This window comes from Pteropus medius, unplaced genomic scaffold (assembly GCF_902729225.1).
Source record: "Pteropus medius unplaced genomic scaffold, Ma_sr-lr_union100, whole genome shotgun sequence".
Lineage (NCBI taxonomy): Eukaryota > Metazoa > Chordata > Mammalia > Chiroptera > Pteropodidae > Pteropus > Pteropus medius.
The window spans coordinates 55,182,014-55,201,279 of NW_024349800.1; the positions used below are offsets into that span (position 1 = coordinate 55,182,014).

The following is a 19,266-nucleotide window of genomic DNA, read 5'->3' on the forward strand; positions in this document are numbered from 1 at the left end:
TCAGAATAAAAACATTTAAAAAACCTTATTGTCTAGCACCTAATGTCCGCCCTCAAGATCACAGGGGACTAATAGCCTAGTGCTTCCAGTTAGCTGTCTAGACGGCTTCTGTATGTAGAGTAACCATGAGTCCTAAGTGTGGGGTGAACCCGCAAACCAAGGACCCCTCATTTAGCCCTCAGCAACTTCCTTCCAGTAGCTTCTGATACACTCATAGAAGAAACCCTGGTTGGAAAAGAAGGCCCACCGGTGACTGTAGAGACCTCTTTTCCCTCCATTCACCCCAAATGGGATGGGCTTTCAAATGCCAAAGCTAATTCCCACTTGCCTGAAGCTACACAGCCCCTGAGCGTCTGGCCGACCTAACTTAGGAGGGCAGCTTTGCTCCTTCCTTCTCTCCTGGGCCTCTGCCTCCCCAGTGGAGGCCCCTGCAGAAGTGACTTCTTCCTCGGTGGGCGTTTTCCCCCAGACCCCCAGCGCCCAGTGGGATCTCAGAGTTTAGGAAACGAGGAGGCTTCGAGTGGTCATCAGGTATCGTCCTCTCCCCTTACAGATAAAAAAAGGGGGTAAAGAAGAAACATTCACTTAAGCGTATAAAACGCGTTAATGAAGAGCCGTTTCTTTGACTCTGGGTAACTTTACAATCCTTGGCATTCTCCTTAGCAAGACCCAGATACCACAAGGCAGAGTTATACCTTATCAATGGTTTTCAATACGCCAGGGCTCAAAAGGCCATGGGAATCTGAACCATCCGTGGAGCTTTTAAAAACATGCAGACCCTCAGGGCCCACGCGGGCCTCCTAAATCACAAACTCTGAGGACGGGGCCTGGGAATCTGCATTGTGACAAACTCTCAGAGTGACTCTGCGGCACAAGATTTTTGAAAAGCGCCTTTTTTTAAACCATCACCCAGGTAACTGTCGGTGACCCACCCCCTGCCCCAGCAGGAACTGGCTGACTGGCCAGCTCTTAAGCTGAGCTGGGTGATGAGGTCTGCCTGGTGTCCCTTTCTTTCCTCAGTGGGTGGCTCTGATACCAATTTGAGTAAGACTGAGATGCTCTGTGCTGGGCCTCCGGCTGTGGCCCTCTAAGTCCCCAGTCTCTTTGTTGCCTGTGCGGGAACCTGGGCATTGAGAACGAAGCCTTTTCCATTTTACGGACCCGGTGGCCTTTTGAAGCACTGCTGGCTATTTTCTCAGAAAATTAAGAATGAACAAGCCCCACTGCAATGCACTTTTTTTTTTTTTAGATAAATCTTCTAAAATGTAGTCCACAGACTACACTTTTTTGGCAAACCAAGTCACCATTCCAGAAATCCTTTATCTGGAATACACCGATAATAATAGTTTTAAGTTTTCTCTTCATTTCCTACGGTTGACATATAATATGCAAACTAATACCTAAATCTACTCGAAAGAACCCAACCGTTAGTCATTTTGAAGTGAAAAATCATATGCTGATATATTTGCTTCCCCCCCCCAGCCTCCCGCCCCCCGTATTTTGGAATTGCTCAAAGTGCTTCAGCAAACGCCTTTCAGAGGAAAGGTTCTTGTGTAGGGAACGAGAGACATGAACGATTGGCAAATGGATTTGCCTGGAGTCGCCCAGATTAAGGGAGCTATGGCGGGAGCTGGCGTTCTAAGTGCCCGCGCCCGTGTCCAGCGGAGACCATGGAGGAAGGGCGCCTGGCCCTTGCAGTCGACTAAAACAAGGAGTATGGTTTCCTGCTCTGTGCAAATATTCCTTTGCTCAGAACCACAAATACTACTCCTGTTCCTCCGATGTTTAGTTTCGTAAAAATCAGAGAATAGAGGGTTATTCTTGAAGAGAGGGTGGTATTCTCTCAACTTGCTGGTCACTCTGGATTTGTCCAAAGGACAAATGTTATGGAACGTTCTCCATTCTGATCTCTCAGCCCTCCCCACACCTCCCCAAAACCAGTGCTTGATTTTCGGTGGCACCTGGTGGAGGAAACACCATAGATTCAAGCTGCACTGGGGTGCCTTCCAAGTCCCCAGGGGCAATCGCTCCTCTCCTAGATAAGCCACCACCTTTGGGACCAAGCACATCTTCAGTATGGCGGTCTGAACTCAGGAAGCCCCCTTGCCATAAACACTAAAGAGGCAGAAGCCCCCATCCCCTTCCGTCGAGTCAGTATCATTCATGCATCAAGGTGACGCACTCTGGGGCTTCACATCCCTTAGGGAGGGTTGATGGCCTTAGCAGTCCTTACAAATGTCTAGGTCGGGCCTCTTTCCTTTCCATCTCTCATTACAAGCTCAGGATGAGGAATGAAGAGACCCTACCTCTTCTTACTGGAGCAAAGAGAGTGATGGGTGGCAGGTGGGTGGAGCTCCCTCTCACAACCTGGAGCAGGGGCATGGTGTCTGTCTTCCTTTGGGTCCCTCGCTTTTTTTCTCTGCCTGTGTCTCAAGCCTTTGCTCCAAGGAGTGGTATGAGACCAAACTATCAGTCTTGAAAAGCCTGAGGACAACAGATGGCACTTTGCCCAGGAACTCGGTTGATGCAGTGTGGCTGGAAGCAATCTCAGCCTCTGTTTTCTTCCTTATTAGAAATTGTGTGATTTCAGCTCTGCAGTTCCCGGTGTGCCTGCAGGGAGTGTTGTAAGGGAGACAGATAGAGGCCTGTGAGCGCAGCGCAGCTGAAGCTCCCGAGGATGTTCTACACCCTCTGTAGGCAGACAACAGACCAAAGAGCACGTTACAGCAGGCATGTTCTTAGGACATCTCTCTTCCAGTTTTTATCCAGAAAGTTGGAGCTTTAATAACAAGGAAAAGGGAGCATCAGAGATACAGTGTTGTTGAAGACATAAAAACAGAGAGTAGAATAGTGGTTACCAGGAGCTAAGAGTGGAAGGACTGAGGGAAATGTTGGTTAAGAATACACGCTTGCAACTAGTAGATAAGTAAATAAGTCCTGGAGATCTGAGACACAGCAGAGTGATTAGAGACAATGATATTGTGTCAAGAACTTCAAAGTTGCTAAGAGACTAAATCTTAGTGTTCTCACCACGAAAAAAAAAGAAATGATAATTATATGAAGTGGTAAAGGTGTTAGCTAATGCTATGATGGTAATCATATTATAATATACAAATGTATCAGACCAACGCGTTTTACACCTTAAACTTACATAATGTTATATGTCGGTTGCATTTCCATAAAAAATTAATGAATTTAAAAAGGTGCAGCTTTGATGCCTAGGAGAAGAGAGGGTCCAGCTAAAATGTTGGGCTTGGGAATGAGAGGAGGGAAAGCAGCAAAGGACCTGGAATCTAACAGCCAGGGAAGAAGTAGCGGGTAGGAAGCATCACGTGTTTTGGGAAAACACATTCACAGAAAGACTCCCTCCATTCCTACAGTTCTTCAGAGAGCAGAATCAGAATCCTCGGAGGGGCCAGGTAAAGACCAACGCAAAGCCAAGGCCAGGAGGGAGGGAGTAGGCGGAGAGCCTGGTCCCCTCACCTCTGGGAGTTTGTTACCTGGGAAGAAGCTCTAATGCAGCTCAGAGAGTGCAGAAAAGTTTCACATTAGATCCTGGCTCCCCATTATTCCCAGGAAGGGAAACTAATGGTGGTAGATCGTTGCTAAAGCTATCGGATTTAAACAAACAAGCAAACAAAACAAAGCAACAAACTCACAAATCTGGTTTGGGGCAGAGAAAACAGAAGCCCCGTGATAAAAGGGAACTCCTCTTTTGCTTGCTCTTTGGAAGGGCAAGAGTATGCATAGTTTAACCCGAGTAAAGGCGAAGTGTGCGACTTAGAAAAGAAAGTTAAAAAAAAAACCACTCAGGTAAGATTAAATAGGGATACCTGGATTTGAGACTTTTCAAGGAAGGGACACCGGGAGATGTCCCTCGCTTACCAGCAGGTGGCGCGTTTTCTTTAGGATTGCGTCCCCGAATCTCTCGGTCAAACTTCGCAGCCAGTCTTGCTCCGGAGCCCTCTCGCCGGAAATCGCTGTGCAGATAATAACCCTCCACTGTCTGGAAATGTTTAATTACCGCGAAGGTTCGTTTTTCCAGCGCCGACCGCCGCAGAAGCAGCCCTTCAAAAACGCAGCGCCGCGGATGTGGTAAGGTTCTATCCCCAGGGTTTCATCCTAACGATACCCAGTTCAGTTACAATAACTCTTCTTCATCAGCCTCAGTTTGATTATACACTCGTCGTTTCTAATACATTCATTTTCGCATTTGGATCGAGGAAAAGTTCAGTAATCTTAGAACACAGATCTGTGATGTGTCGAAAATAATTCTGACAACTCGCATTTGTACAAAAAGTAAAAAGTCACCACGCCTTTTACATATATTTTACATTCTATCCTCATAACATAAGGCGTTATCGTTTCATTCGACCGATGAACGTGTGCCCACAGTTCACGAAATTCCACATGCATTTTCGTGCTTCATACATATTCTTCTTATAAGCCAAGGGTAGATGCATGCGGGTGTGTATGGTTACATTTATTAAGGTGACAAATAGTTACACGATACTCATATGCTCGTAAAGAACTTACGAAACGGGAACTGCCTGGAAAAACAGTTCACTTTCCCTTTCGGTTTTGACACTAACTTGCCTCTCGCTGTCACAATAAACACCCGCTCTTGCGTTCACCTGGGATTTATCCTCCCAAGACCCTGGAGTTGCTTGTACGTTATCAGAGCGTGTTATCTGAACAAGTGTGTGTGTGTGCGTGCGTGCGTGTGTGTGTGTGTGTGTGTGTGTGTCGTTACCTACCTCCCATGCTTAAAAACTTTCCCCCAAAGCTGGATTTTGACCTGATTGATCGTAATGGTTCCAGAGGAACTATTGAGCCATTACAATCCATCATCTAAATGATTACAGAGGGATACCTAAATCTCCCGGTTATTTGAAACCTCTGTACATGCGTAAAGGGGGGTCTAATGAGCAGACCCCCAGTTGTTCGCAATGCATTTACCGAAAAGCTTGCGTTGGAAGCAAAAAATCTCAAGTGCTAAACTAAGTCAACTCCATTAGAAAAACGAAGTCACTTTTCTGTGGCTGGAGAGTAAGGAGAGGTGGGGTTCATTTTCGGTCCACAAGAGCCCAAAGCGACACAGGCCACGTTCTAGTTAATTTTTCTGGATGCTGCTCAGTATTCGCTCCGAAGACAGGCTGAGGTACTTTTCCTTCCCAGGGAGCAGGAGTCTGGAGAAGTCTGAGACTGGGGCGGGTAGACCAGCAGAAGCTGTCACCACCCCAAACGTGCCCAGGAAAAGGCGGTGGCGAGGGCTCTCTTCGGGACTGGGCGCAGTGTGGTCAATGACCCGGAGGATCGCGCCCGCCAGGCGATCGCTCCCTGCGGGACCCCATCCATACTGGGGGGCGTAACCTGGACCTGCAGGCCTTGTCGCTACTGTAGGGACCCTAGCCCAGGGCTGCTCGGTCTCAGCCGAGGCTAGGAATCCTCCCGCGCCGGCGGTTCCGACCCGCGGGCGGTGGGCGGGAGAGCCAGCAGGAGCCCGGCAGAGTTTGCGCGGGGTCTGGTCGCCGGCTGGAGCCTGCAGGCTCAGCCTGAGCACAGGCTGAAGCTGCGTGTGGCGGAGTATACGGGACTCCCAGGAATGGCATGGGCGTCCAGACTGGAGTGTCGCCGCCTTCACTGGGCTCCGTGGACGTAGGTCGGTTGGGTTCCAGCTACTGAGGACGTTTACCAAATTCGAAACGTTAAGTCTTGCGAATCCTAAACGAATAGGACTTCACCAAATATTACTCTCGTAGCTCTTAGGTATCCTGGGTCTTGCCCTCTTCAATCCATTCAAGCTGCAGTACAGGGCGCTGCGCCGCGCCCTAGACCCTGCATAGCGTCTGATTAATTTCTCTTAAATAGGATGCAGACGTTTCTTCACTGTTGCTCCCTCTTGAATAGAGCTACAGAAGGGTTCTCAGCTCCTTGGGCTTTTCCCTTCCCGCCCCAAGAACCAGAACCTGGTTGACCTCTGGTGGACACTGAGGCCATAGTTTTGGGGTCGCCCCTTTGGGAGCTTGGATTGGGATGGAGAACTCTTCAGCAACTAGCAAATCTTGAATTTCGTTATCCCGGATTTCTGGGTTTGTGCATTGTTGGAGACCTAGGAAGGAATGATGTGGAAGCTAGGTGTCTGAAAAAGGCTCACCTTGTCCTGTCCTGCCCTGCAGACTAGCTCCAGGCAAGAAAGCCAGGACTCTTCAGGGAGGCAAAGCTTGAGATGCTGGCCCTTGAGGGGCCAGCTCCAAACTTGCTTCCCATCCTGTCCCACAAGAGCCAAGTTTCAGGATTTGGCCTGAGTCAGGATCAGTTTTCCAGATAACCTGGCGAAAGCCACATTAAATCACCAGGTTGCATGGGCCTTTCTTTAGGGATCCAAGAGAGTCTTTAAGGACCCTACTACTTGGAGTTTTCTAGACATCCTGAGGACTGTTGGCCAAGGGCCCTGATTCAGAAGAAAAAGGAAAGTGGAAAGGTGCAGGAAACATCATGGCCCTCTGTGAAGTTCTGAGCAGGAGATGAGATTTGTACACCACAGGAGGCTCCATCCCATCTGAATGTCTTCTTCCTAGAGGACATCTCCTAAGTGGTCTGGAAAGCCAGGTGCCCTGTTGTAGAGATGTCTCTTGGATTCCTTTGCTACTGGTAATGGAAGTAACCCAAGCTTTGTCTCCCTGAGACATGCAAATTCCCTGGCTCAAGGTATAGCCGAGGAATGCCCTGCCCGACTTCCCTCCAGGCCTTCCCCTGCTCTTGGAACTTGCTGCCTTTCTATCTCAGGGAAGGGAGTGATCTCAGCTCCCTTCTACTCCCAAGAGGCTTTGCTCTGGCCAGTGCTAAGATTCCAGTTGCAAACTTATGGGGGTCCCTTGCTCCAGCATTAACCTGTGGCAGGGGGGTGAGTGCAATCCCTCGGTGCAGAGTCTTCCTCCTCCCACCCAAGCCAACGTCACCTAGGGCAGGTTCTGTCCTAAAGGCCTACGTGTAAGACAGGGTTTCCTCCAGCTATGTCTTTTGGGGCGCATTTCCATTACCATTTCCCTAGGCCCAGGATCTAAAAAAGTCAGAGCGGACTTCTAGACCAAAGCTCAACATAGTGGTGGTGCCTCTCCAGAGACACAGTACCAGTGTGCTAATTGCTAGAGACCCGCTGATGCCAGGATCCAGCCCCAAGGACTAAGGAGTCACTCAGCAGTAATCTTGTGGCAAATTCTCAGAGAGCAGTGCATGAATCCGGATCCCTCCCCCACCATCCCGAACATAGGGTTGGGTGTTCCACAGAGGTAGCAGGGAGGGGGCATGGCTGGGGTCAGCTGAAGGTCAGCTTCCAGAATTGAATAGTCCAGAAAGTGGTACTGGTTGGTACTCTCCCTGAGGCCAGGGAGTGAAAACAGAATTTCTTGCAGCCGGGGCCCTGACCCCTCTCAGGTCCCCAACTCTCCCTGAACCAGCTCCTTGGACTCAGACGTGCTGGAGCTGACGAACTTTGCAGCTTGCCTCGCGTGTCTGCTCAGCTCTCCAAACTCCCATCCATCCTTCCGAAATAAATGAATACGTGGTTAGAGAGTGCGCCCGCTCATTAGGATGGAATCCCAGGAGATTCTGGGTCCCAGGAAAATAACTTTTACCTTCTTCCGCCTCTTCTCTCACCTCCCCGCCCATCCCCGCCTCCGCCTCTGATCTTTCTACCAAACTCCGTAACGCAAGGTCTGGGGTCAGCCATGGCATTCGGGTCTCAGTTATCGCCCTGACAGCGAGCGCTCTTGTAGAGCCGCTCCAAACCCAGGGCCCGCCGCCTCTGGGAAGGGATTCTTGGAGAAGACGCGACTCTGCCAGGGCGAGAGTGTGCTGGAGCTCAAGCTATGGCGCGGGGATCCCGGTGCGACCCGGAACAGGCTATGTCCTAGGCGCGCAGGACTAGGACCTCGAAACGCAAAGAGACCCTGCCGTCTTCGGCTGAGGGCTGTTTCTTTTAGCACGCTAGGGGTGCCCTGGTGGGCCTAACGACATAGAAGGGGTCGCACAGGACGGAAGGGCTGGGGACGCAAAGTCCGGGGAGGCCGGGGCTAAGTGAGCGCAGCTGCCAAAGTCGGCTGCCCCGGTCAGCAAAACTTTGTTTCTCAGTGCGCAGGCGCAGGGGCAGAGGCTGGGGGGGTGGGGAGGAGGTGGAATCCTGAGGCAAGGAAAGAGGGAGGGAGGAGGAGGAGGAGGGAGGGTGGAGGATTAAAATAAGTAGGCGGCTCGGTGCAAAGGGATGAGTGAGTCGGAGCTCCGTCTCTCCCCTGCACGTTCTCAGCCGCGAGCGAGGTTCACCATCCACTGCGGGCAGGACTCCGGGGCTGCCGAGCGCTTCCCGCGTGTCGGGCGCTCAGAGTCCCCGCGGCGGGAGAGAGGCCGGGACTCTAGAGCTCCCGGGGTGCCTGTGGAATCCGGCGCCTCTGGCTTCCCGGGTCTCCCGCAGCGGTAGCCTCAGAGAAGCGCTTAGCCCCGGGACCGCCGCCGACCAAGGTAACTGGCGCCCCGGGCACGGCAGGGGGAAGGCGGGTAGGACTCCCGGGCTCCCTGTCACAGCGCGGCGGCTGTCCCTTCTCTCTCAATGTCCCAGAAGGAAACTTCTCTTGCCAAACGAATGGTACAGGACCTTTGTGAAAGTGAGAGCCGCTGCAGCCCTGGGTGGTTGGGAATGCTGGCTCAGGGACTTCCCGCGCGCGGTCCTCGGCCTCTGACCTCCGGGGAAAGAGAGGGAGGGCTTCCACTACTGCCCCCAGCGGGGCCAGGCTCCCCGGTATCCGGGGCGAGGTGCCACGGACTTGGGAAGGCAGCCTGTGGGCCCCCTCTAAGAAACCGAAGCAACTTCAGAGGGCACAAAGTTTCCCGAGGTGTGCGCCTAGCTCAGCCTGACCTACCTTAGCTGACGAAGAAGGAAGAGAGTGGATGGACGGCCACGGCCGCAGCCGACTGCGCCAAGGACAGGTGCATGCCCCTCCCGGGTCGCGCTTTCATGAGAATTTGTCTTTTGCCGAGTCGCGCTCAGGTATGAAGCGGGCTCGATACTGGAGCGCAGGGCCAGGTGCCCGACCCCGCCTCGCACTTGCGTTCTGACTTGGGGTGTTCTCTACGGGATGATTGGTCTGCGTGATCAAGGCCTGGTGGGTAGCCCGCCAGTGTCCCAGTGCATGCAGGGGGCGCGAGCACTACTTCCCAATTCGAGACCTGCACGCCGCAGGAGCGGAAACACTGTGGAGCCGCGGGTGTCTCCAGGTTGGGACTTGGAAGGCAAGAATTCGTTTGCTCCCCTGACTATCCCGCAACCCAGCCTTCAGGAGAATTGGGAGCTGGAGGAGAGAGGGAAAGAGGTGAGGGGTTGCCTGCTGAGCTAATTTCTCCCTGATAAGAAGGATGAAAATCCACATACAATACTTTTTCAGTAGCTTGGGGCAGTAGCGGGGTAGGCTCTTGGAGTGTAAAGTAGCTACGAGGGTTTCTTTGTTGCCACAATTTGGTAAATGTCACCTGGGCTAAGAGCTGTGCGCTGACTCTTGGGAACAGAAGCCGCGTGCAAGGCTAGTTCTCCAGGTTCACAGCCTCCTAGAGTAAAGGGTTGGCAGGGACAGAGGTGGGGGGAGATCAGTGGGTAGGTGTTCCATCCGAGGCTCCTCGAGGTAATTGCGGTTTCATTAAGGTTGGGGAGCAGATCGCTAAGGACGCAGCCAGGGTTTAAATGCAGCAGGATGGCCGCCTAGTTGAGGGGTTCGTTCGATCTCGTTCGTTTGGAAAATTCAACGGAAGTAGCCGGTGCTGGTCAATCCTCCCGCCTGGAGTTCGGACGCCTGTCACTCGTGTTGGGGATTCGATGTCAAGGATGATTTTTCCGGGGCTACTGCTGGGTTTCTCCAGGCGCAAGCTCGTGGAGCTCGCTCCGTCCTCATTAATGCAAGCAGTTAACTCGCTCACGCTCAATTAGCCCCGAATAAACCACTTTAATAGACTCGGCACACTTCATTAATGCCCGTCATGGGGCTGGCTGCAGACCTGGAATTGGCGCTCCACCGCGCGAGGGACTTGGGTTTCCATGCGCGAATTGCTTTCGCTGCGCGTAGTCGGGACCCTTAAACGCACCTCCGAGGTCCAGAGGCCCATGCCCTTCGCAGAGTGTTCGCCTGGCCTGGAGAGAGGTGTTCCCGCTCGTATTTACAGACCTAAAGCGTTCACACTGGGGGTCCGGGGTCAGGGCTACCGGAGCTTATCCTCTCCGGCTGGTGTGAGGCTGTGTTTTTCTCTTAGCTGGCCGCCTGAAACCGGATCGTGCATTCGGCCCGTTCTTGGTACTAGTGTAAAGAGCCACGTTTCGAACGAATTTCGTCCTCGGGAAAGTCCTTGGCGAGAGTCTGAGGAGCCCTGGCTTCGGAATGCGGCAGAAAATAAGAAACTGGCTGCGCCGCTGAAGAAAATAAATTGAGTGTTGGGGGAAACAAGATCGGGCAGATAGCCCGGAAAGGTTGGCTCCCACGAGCGGTGGTGGCTGCAAGCGCCCCCTCCTCCCACCGAGCCCCAGGTCTTCGCTCCTGGGGGCAGGCGAAGAAAGGCCAGGTTTGTACGCCCGGCTGGTGGGTTCTCCCACCCGGGCGCGGAGCGGGCTCCGGCCCGCGTGCAGTCAGAGTCCCGCCACCACCATCGCTCGCTTGGTCGCAGGCAGGCCGAGCACCGAGAGGAGGCAGCGGCGGCCCCGGGTGGCGCCGGCCCGGCCCTGGGTAGCCAAAGATGAGGATCTGATTTCCAGCTCCAGGAGGGGAAGAAGAGGTGACAACAAATCAAAGAGCGCTCACCTCGCCTAAGACCGGGCCGACCTTTGAAGTTAGAGAGTCTTCACCTCCTCCCTTCCTCCCACCTCCCCAACCAGCCCCTGCTTTCTTTCTGGCCCAATTCCTATTTTTTGCTTCGCCTCGTCTCAGTGCTATAGGATGGTCTCTGTCCTCGGCGCGACCCTTGCTGGGAGCAGTAGAGCAGATTGGTGCGGAGGCCACGGCTCTGCCCGCGGGGCCGGCGCGCTCACTCCAGAGGCGCTATCACCGCAGATTTGAGCCTTCCCTCGCCCCCAGGCAGAATTAATTGCTGCGGCCAGACTATCTTTTCATTCGATTGTTAATTTAACTGGATTGTTAATTTAACTGGCGCAGGCCGATCTTGCCGGCTCACCGTGTTTTGCACCCTCTACTCCCAGCAGAGCCTCTTTCCTTACTTCCCCAAACAGCCAGTGTGACCTTCTCTCCAGCCTCCAGGAGAAAGGGTTCCTGGGTCAAGATGGTCCTCTCTCCTCTCGCCAACGAGTGTGGCACCTCACTCTCAGTAAAGGCTTCGCTGCAGGAAAAGGCAGCTGAGTCTGGGCCTGAGCCTTGCTGGCCTGGGCTGAGGGTACGCTAGTCTGGGGAAGCTGCCTGCCTAGGTGTCAGTGTGTTCTGTGAAGGAGGGAGCGGGAGAATGTGTTGCATACCCCAGGAAGGGGACTTACTCCAGGTTAGGAGACATCTAAGGAGGGGAAGGGAGGGAGAAGGGGTAAAGGAAGCAGCAGGCAGCAGAGGATCGAGAGTGCAAAGGAGGAGGGGGTCCCAAGCACCCGGCTCCCACAGTGACTTCTTGAGCAGCCCTCAGCTCAGAGCTCAGGAGAGGCAGTTCAGCGCCAGAGGGTCCCAAGGCCTCCTGTACACTTGTATACTTTCGGCTTTCATTCTCTGTCTCACCTCAACTAGACAGACCTAAGTGTCTGGGAGGGACAGAGATAAAGGCCTCTCTGTAGAGCACCGACCCGTCCATGGAGGCTGGAGACCCTGACCAAGGAGTCCAGGAGATGCCAGCCTGTTGGTCGCTTCAGCATGGCTTCCCTCTGGCCTTGCTCAAGCTCCCTGGCCTTGCAGTTGGAGGGTGCCTAGACCATAGTGGCTGAGGCCAACCAACCTCCATGCTATTTCTTACCCATAGGCATAGCACCTGCCCAGGGCTCACCACACTCACAAACGCAAAGACCTTGCCCCCTTTTCTGTGGGTTAGGAAGGGCACTGAAGCCCCTTGCATGCAACTGAAGATGTTTCCCTGAGTTAATGAACATGGGTGTCAGTGTCCACGCTGAAACAAAGGTGATCCCTAAGGGCTATTATAGGGAATCAGTCCACAAGCAGCTGCAGAGAGGGTGGTGTCAACAGGGCTTATTAATAGTAAGGCAGAAAAGCAAATTTGTGGTCAAAGTGAGAGTTTTCTAGAGGCCAAACTGAAGGTCAGATAGTAGAATGTAATGCACAGGAGTTGGGAGATAATGTGGATTCGTGTGAGTTTGTGTGCTATCTGTGAGGTTCTTTGTGGGCGTCCTGTGATCCCGTGTGTTTGTCTGTGCATGTGTGTGTGTGTGTGTGTGTTGTTTCCTTTGTTTTGTAGCGGGACCACTAGTCGTCTCACATTATCTTTGCACCTTGTTGTCAACTCAGCTTCAGAACGCGTGGATCTGTCAGGGTGCATTTGTGAGTTTCTCTGCACATGAATATGTAAGTAGGCTTCAGAGTTCCTGTTATCTTTGCAGGAGAGTGTACTCCTGTGTTGACTTCAGCTTGCGTGGATCAGAGTTTCCCGTGCTTCTGACTTTCTGTGTCGTCTACACTGTAGTCCTTCATTTAAGTTGGTTGCATTGCACTGGATTTAGTTTCCTGCAGGTTTCTGTATCGAGTTGTGTGTCTCTGCCAGAGGCCATTTGAAGGGAGCTCTGGGTTAAGCGAGGGCTCCTGTCTTTTCTTCGAGGTCAGTGGGTTCCACGGGTGGTGTCTTAGACTCCCAGCGCCTGCCCTGGGGGCAGAGAGGATGTGGCTGGGCAGGAATTCAGAAAGACAGTCCACCCTGAACTTCTCTTTTCCTCTCCCCACTCCCTTCTTTTCTTCTCAGATCGAGATTGAGAACCCACCACAACTACCACAATGGGCAGCAAAACCTTGCCAGCGCCTGTGCCCATCCATCCATCCCTGCAGCTCACCAACTACTCCTTCCTTCAGGCAGTGAACGGCCTGCCCACGGTGCCCTCGGACCACCTGCCCAACCTGTACGGTTTCAGTGCGCTGCACGCTGTGCACCTGCACCAATGGACGCTGGGCTATCCGGCCATGCACTTGCCACGATCCTCTTTCTCCAAAGTGCCAGGAGCCGTGTCCAACCTGATGGACGCGCGCTTCCAGCTACCTGCCTTTCCTTGGTTCCCTCACGTCATCCAGCCCAAGCCCGAGATCACCGCTGGAGGCAGCGGCCCCGCGGCGCTCAAGACCAAGCCGCGCTTTGATTTTGCCAACCTGGCCTTGGCTGCCACGCAAGAAGATCCGTCTAAGCTTGGCCGAGGAGAGGGTCCCGGCTCGCCCGCCGGTGGGCTAGGCGCCCTTCTGGATGTGACCAAGCTGTCCCCAGAAAAGAAGCCCACGAGAGGACGCCTACCTTCCAAGACGAAGAAGGAGTTCGTCTGCAAGTTCTGTGGCCGCCACTTCACCAAGTCTTACAACCTACTTATCCATGAGCGGACGCACACCGATGAGCGGCCCTACACCTGTGACATCTGCCACAAAGCCTTCCGGAGGCAAGACCACCTACGGGACCACAGGTGCGGCACTGCGGCGCCGGAAAGAGAGCTGCCTGTCTGCCTCTGTCCTCACCCCCCGTCTCCCTGATGAGGAAGTTCATGAGACCCCCTACCAGCTCCAAGCCTCCCGAGCTTCTGGAAATTCCTTAAAATCGAGAAGGGAACCATCAAGGCTTGGGGATCAGGTCTTGGAGCATTAGTGGAGAGAACAGGGGATGAATAAGACCTAAGACTAAGGTTTCCATGAGCTCCAGACAAGCACTATAGTTTCCTCACCCCTTCCTCCATCGCAGCGCTGTCCAATAGAAGTTTCAGCGATGATGGAGTGACACGTGACACACGTGACAATGCAGCACTTGAAATGTGAAACGAGTGTGACTGATTAACTTTTTAGTTTTATTTAATTTTAATTTTAATCACCACACGTGGCTAGTGGGTCCCCTCTTGGACAGTGCGGCTCCAGCAAATTGTCCTACCTCAGGTCCCCTCACTGACCTTTAGTGTTGACCCAAGCCTTGTAACGAGGCTGTGCTGGGCCCTCCTCAGGAAGACGGGAGATTGGAGCAGAGATTTATGGATCAGAGATTGCCCAAGCCTTGCCTCTACCTCCCTACTCCATCCACAAACTCAGCGTTTTGTCCATTCCACACTAGGGGCCCCACAACCCCCTTTCTTTTGAAGGCAAACACTTCATAGCAGTGGGAGGGGTTCTTGGGCAACTGTTTATAACATTGCATCATTTTCAAGGGTTAATTCTCTGCCTGTTTTGCCCTCAGATATATTCACTCCAAAGAAAAGCCTTTCAAGTGTCAAGAGTGCGGGAAAGGATTCTGCCAGTCCAGGACTCTCGCTGTCCACAAGACGCTACACTCACAGGTGAAGGAGCTCAAAACCTCCAAGATCAAATGCTAAATGGAGCCTCGGGGTCATCAGGACCCTGGGGCGCGCGCCCCCTCCTCCAGAGAGATCAGAAGCCGGAAGGCGACTCTAGCGAGCAGCAGGAGGGGCTCTCGGACTTCTCCCCGCCCCCCCTCCCCGTCCCAAACAATGTCCCCTGGGTCCCGGACGCACGCGGAACTCCAGAGCCCCACCCGGGGCCGTGACCCCGGCCGCCCGGGCGGTTCCCCCAGGACGCGGCTAAACTCTTGGCCAAAAGGCTGTACTCACGTGGCGGAAGGGAAACTGCATTTTTTAAAAAAGAACGAAAGCTCCGCGGAGCCGCAGCGGCGCCTCTCCCAGAAGTATTACTTTTTCTATTGTTATTTTATACGTTTTCTTTATTATTTTTTTTCTTTGACCATATAAGCTTGTAACTCTGACTGCGGAGAGAGAGGGGAGAAGAAAAGAAGTTCTGCGCGCTCTCGCAGCTTCCAGCCCCTCCTCCCGCCCCACCTCCACTTTCGGGAGCCTGCAAAAGTGTAATCCTTGTATCTGCTTGAGCCGCCCGGCCTGGGACCGTCTGCGGGGCCCGGCAGCACCCGCTGGCAGCTCCCGCGGCGCAGCCGGCTGTGGGGTCCCCGACTCGGCTGGCAGGGCAGGGGCCGCGGGCCCTGGGGCTGGAGGGGCGCGGCCTCCGGCTCCCCTGCTCCGTCACCGGTCACCGTGAGCAAGCAGCCGGCTAGGAGCAGGGCGTTGTATTGAGATTGGCACTTTATGCTGACCATCGGTAACGGACATTTATCACTGGAGTTTTTTTAAGAATATGAAATAAACGGTTATTTTACAGGCATTGCAGGATGGGTAATTTCCCTTCCCAAAGCAGGAAACCGGGCCACTCTTTTGAGAGAAGCAGGTTTTTCTGCGGACTCCAGCCTGTCCCATTGCACAAACCTCCGCCTTATTGGGGTGACAGGTTTGGGATGGGTGAAGAAACCTCCTCTCTCCCGGCGTTGGTCGGCCTCGGACTCAACCCTATTTCTTTTTTTTTCTCCTCCTTTCGGGTCTTAGGGTCTCCCCACTCCTCGCCTCCAAGTTCACCAAAGAGTGGAGCCTTCAGTCTCTATATGGGCCGTGAGAAACCCAACATCTCTGGGTGCCAGGGTCGCTTAAGGTCCACTAAGGGAACAGAATGTCACCCACCTTTCCAACTAAAGCACCACCTCCCCCCATGGTCTCGACCCTCGGGTCGCAATACCCCGCTACAAATACGTAATCATCGCTGCCTGTCCAAAGCCCCGAACCTACATCCCTCCCTCCCTTAGGGTTCCCCAGCCAGAATTCTCCAACTGGGGGCTTGTCCACTGCCGGGAGCACGGCTCCACGCCCGCGAAGATTCCCTACAGTTTTCAAGCCTTGTCAGGAATGGCGGGGGCGGGCACCCTGGGAGGCCGGGGAAGTTTAGGAGAAATCTGAGTCCGCCCTCCACAAGTTGAACCTTCCCCGGGGCGTCTAGTTTTCCCACAATTAGAGGCCAGGCCGTCTGGGGGCTCTCTCCTGCTGAGGAGGGGCGGGGCTCCCCCTGCTCCAGCGCCCTGACCGCGGGCCGGCGCAGGCGGGGGCACCCACGGCCTTTCCCAGGCCGGGCGCGGCCTTCTGGGCTTCTTTGCCCGACGCTCAGCGGCCTTGGACACCGCAGGGCCGAGCTTCCCAGCAACAGGGATCCCCAAATCCCAGCCTCAGTCAGGGTCCAGCGGCCTGAGAAAGCAGGTTGGAGCCGTTGGAGTTCAAACGCTTTGGCTTTTCGCTGCGCCCCTCCCTCCTGTGGGATCGCCTCCTGGCCCCGTGAGGGCTAGAACTCCGCGGTTCCGGAACCCAACTTGTCCCTTTGGCCTCAGCCGGGCCAGCGCGGGTGAGCCCAGCCCTCCGCGTTCGGAGCCGCCCTGCCCCCTGCTGGACAGGCCTGGAGGGCCGGCCTGGGACTCCGGGCCCCCACTGTGTCCTGCTCAAAACCCCGGTAACTCTCCGCCGCAGCTCCTAGTCCGCCACTCATGTAAATCAAAACCTCGACTGGTCCCAGGGTCCACTGCGAAGTAGGGGCAGGGCGCTGCGGAGTCTGGACCCGCCTGTAGATTCTCGGCTAGTCGGGCAAGATCCCAATCCCTCTTCCACACCCCAGGAGAGAATGGAGCCCGGGTCCCAGGTAACTGTGACCTCTGAGGGCACAGAGGGAGGGTTAGCCAGTGGGTCTGGTTTTCGATGGATGGCTTGGGCCCCGCCAGCGCAGTAGGTGGTATGATCTGTCCTTGGCCGTGGCTTGGCCGTGGCTTGTGATAAGGCTGACGGAAGGAGCCACCTCAGTTCCTTTACTAGTCCCGTGAGGTTGGGGGAATTGGTTGTCCCAAGATGAGGAGAGTGCATGTATACACACACACACACACACACACACATACACACACTGCCACACACACACATCACTAGGGGAGAACTTCGGGCATCTCTGAGGACCTGAGGGAGCCTTCCTAGTTCCTTTGCTCTCTCTGGGGTTCCATCTTTCCCAGAGATTGACCACCGCTGTTGCCCTCACTTTCTTCCACCTCCCACACCCTCCGGACACTTGGTGCCTCTGCGGTTAGGCTGCCTCAAGGACTTACAGACTATGAAATGGGGGAGGTTTGCGGCGGAGTTTTCTCCTTTCTGGCCCACTCCATGTCTGGTATCACGAATCTCCACCCCTCCACCTCTAGGCCTGCAGCCGAGAGACTTTCGATATCAAGTGTGCATCCTTGGAAGAATGGGTTCCCAGTGCAGTTTTCCAGGCAGTCGGGAGTGCGGCAGTGCGCTGCCCAGAGGCCTCCAGCCCACTCCCAATGCCTCTGCCTTTGCCCGCTCTACCGACGACTGCTATCATTCTGGTGAACCCAGAAGCCACTTCTCAGCGTAGCTCTCTGCGGTCTACACTCCTGACAGTGATTTCATAGATTGTGCAGCAGCAGCAACGCAAGCGGAAGGGGCAGGCGGGGCTACGGGCCACCAGACCCCACACAGGCTATAATTCCCGGGAGACGTGGTTGGGGGCATTTTCCCGCTCCTATGGTCGCACGAAAAGGGCAAGGGGAGGGTCAGAAAAGCTGGGTGGATTTTCTTGCCTGTTCACTCTGTAGGGGCCACCCTTTTCCTCACTACATTCCCAGAAAGTTCTATCCCCCCTTCTGTCTCGCTGTGGGTTTTCGGGAGCGAAGGGGGCCGGTGGCGCTGGGGCCCTTCCCAAAGATGCTAGGCCTGCGGTTCGTGTGCGGAACTGGGGGTAGAGGAGCTGCTGGAGGGACTCCTCAGCTGGAAGTGGATAAGGCTCGAGAAACTCCCGGTGTAGGCTGGAGCTTTCTGGCGTGTGCTCTCGGAGACGTCAGGAGCGCCCCGGGGAAGAATAGCCCGCAGGGGCTTAGCCTTAGGAGGAAGAGGTTCGGGTTCCACCTCTTTCGGAATGTCGCTAGGGATTTGGGGCACGAAGGGACGTTTTCCTGCGGACCTCCTCGTCGTAGGATTCAGGGCTCGGAAAGGGGAGGAGGAGAGAGAAACGCAGTGGTGGTCTAGGGCTCCTGGACACCTTAGCTTTAAGAACGTGAGACCTGTGATATCATAACCCCCCTCCTCTCTTGGCGGAATCTTGGTGTCCCCGTAAGTCGAGAGTCTGCTCAAAGGCGTTCCTCCCATCTCCCAGAGCGCTATGGCGCTGTGACGTCACGACATCCTCCCACGGACACAGTGACATTACACAGGCCGCTGGCAAAAGATTGGCTATGTCAACAGCAGTTTCTCATTTACGTAGTCCTATCATGTCATAGAAGGGCCCCAATCAGAGAAATGACAGCCCGGCTCCCCCATTTCCCCGCCCGGCCCCGCAATGCCCGCCCATAGAGGAGCCAAAACTCTGTGTCGCGTTGCTGTCCATAGGATCCGCAGACCCGAAGCATTGACAGTAGCCCTGAGTGACGGAGGGTGCTCCCCAGCGTCGCCCTCCGGAATCTGGTGGCTTAGATTGCACTGCCTGCCCGCAGGCTTTGAGGGCACCAGCTGCCGCGGGTTACTCCCCCCGCGCACCTGGCCCCGCCCAGGCCCCGCCCACCTGGCCCCGCCCCACCCCAGGCCTCCCCGCCCGCCGCGCAGGCTCCCGCGCAGGCGCAGAAGGAACTCACGGCCCAGAGCAGCGGCCGCTGAAGCGAAGGCTTCCGCGGCTGTCTCGCGGACTTGCTGCCGATTTTTGAGTCCCGTTTTCAGGGATCACAAGCTCAGGGTAACACCGGCCCTGTGGGCGTATCCAGCCATCGACAGATGCGAGCGCTAAAGATGCGGACGAGGAACAGGGCAGCTCCGGGTTAATGAGGGCTGGGGATTGGAGCGTCTCAAATCCAGCGCAGCCGTGGTCCGACAGAGGTCCCCGGGGTTCAGGCCGGCGCGGATGTGCTGCCGGGCCCTGCCTTGGGTTGGAAAGTTCAGTGCGCCCCCAGCCTTTTCGAGCAGAGTCTCTGAGGCAGGGGTCTCGGCCCCTAGCCGGGAGGACTTATTAGGAGCACTGGCTTGGTCACCCACGCCACCCATTCAGCCCAGTTTTCTGGGCCGCCGCTAGAGCCAAACTGGTGTTGTGCCCAGTTGGCTTCTGTTTTAGAAGAAAAATTCACTACGGATATGAGATATTAGGTAAGGGTCAAACCTCATGTCAACGATAGAGGAAGAAGTAGAAATTGTGTTTCCTTTGAGGCGAAGGGCCAGAAGACCCA

General features: G+C 54.7%; 1 protein-coding gene across 1 annotated transcript; it reads left to right on the top strand.

Annotated features, from left to right (window-relative positions):
• Positions 1 to 8,221: 8,221 nt before the first annotated feature.
• Positions 8,222 to 15,341, top strand: OSR1 (odd-skipped related transcription factor 1). The gene is made up of 3 exons (XM_039887792.1): positions 8,222 to 8,517; positions 12,934 to 13,633; positions 14,389 to 15,341. The coding sequence occupies exons 2-3, from the start codon at positions 12,966 to 12,968 to the stop codon at positions 14,522 to 14,524; spliced, it is 804 nt and encodes a 267-aa protein (XP_039743726.1). The 5' UTR covers positions 8,222 to 8,517; positions 12,934 to 12,965; the 3' UTR covers positions 14,525 to 15,341.
• Positions 15,342 to 19,266: the final 3,925 nt, after the last annotated feature.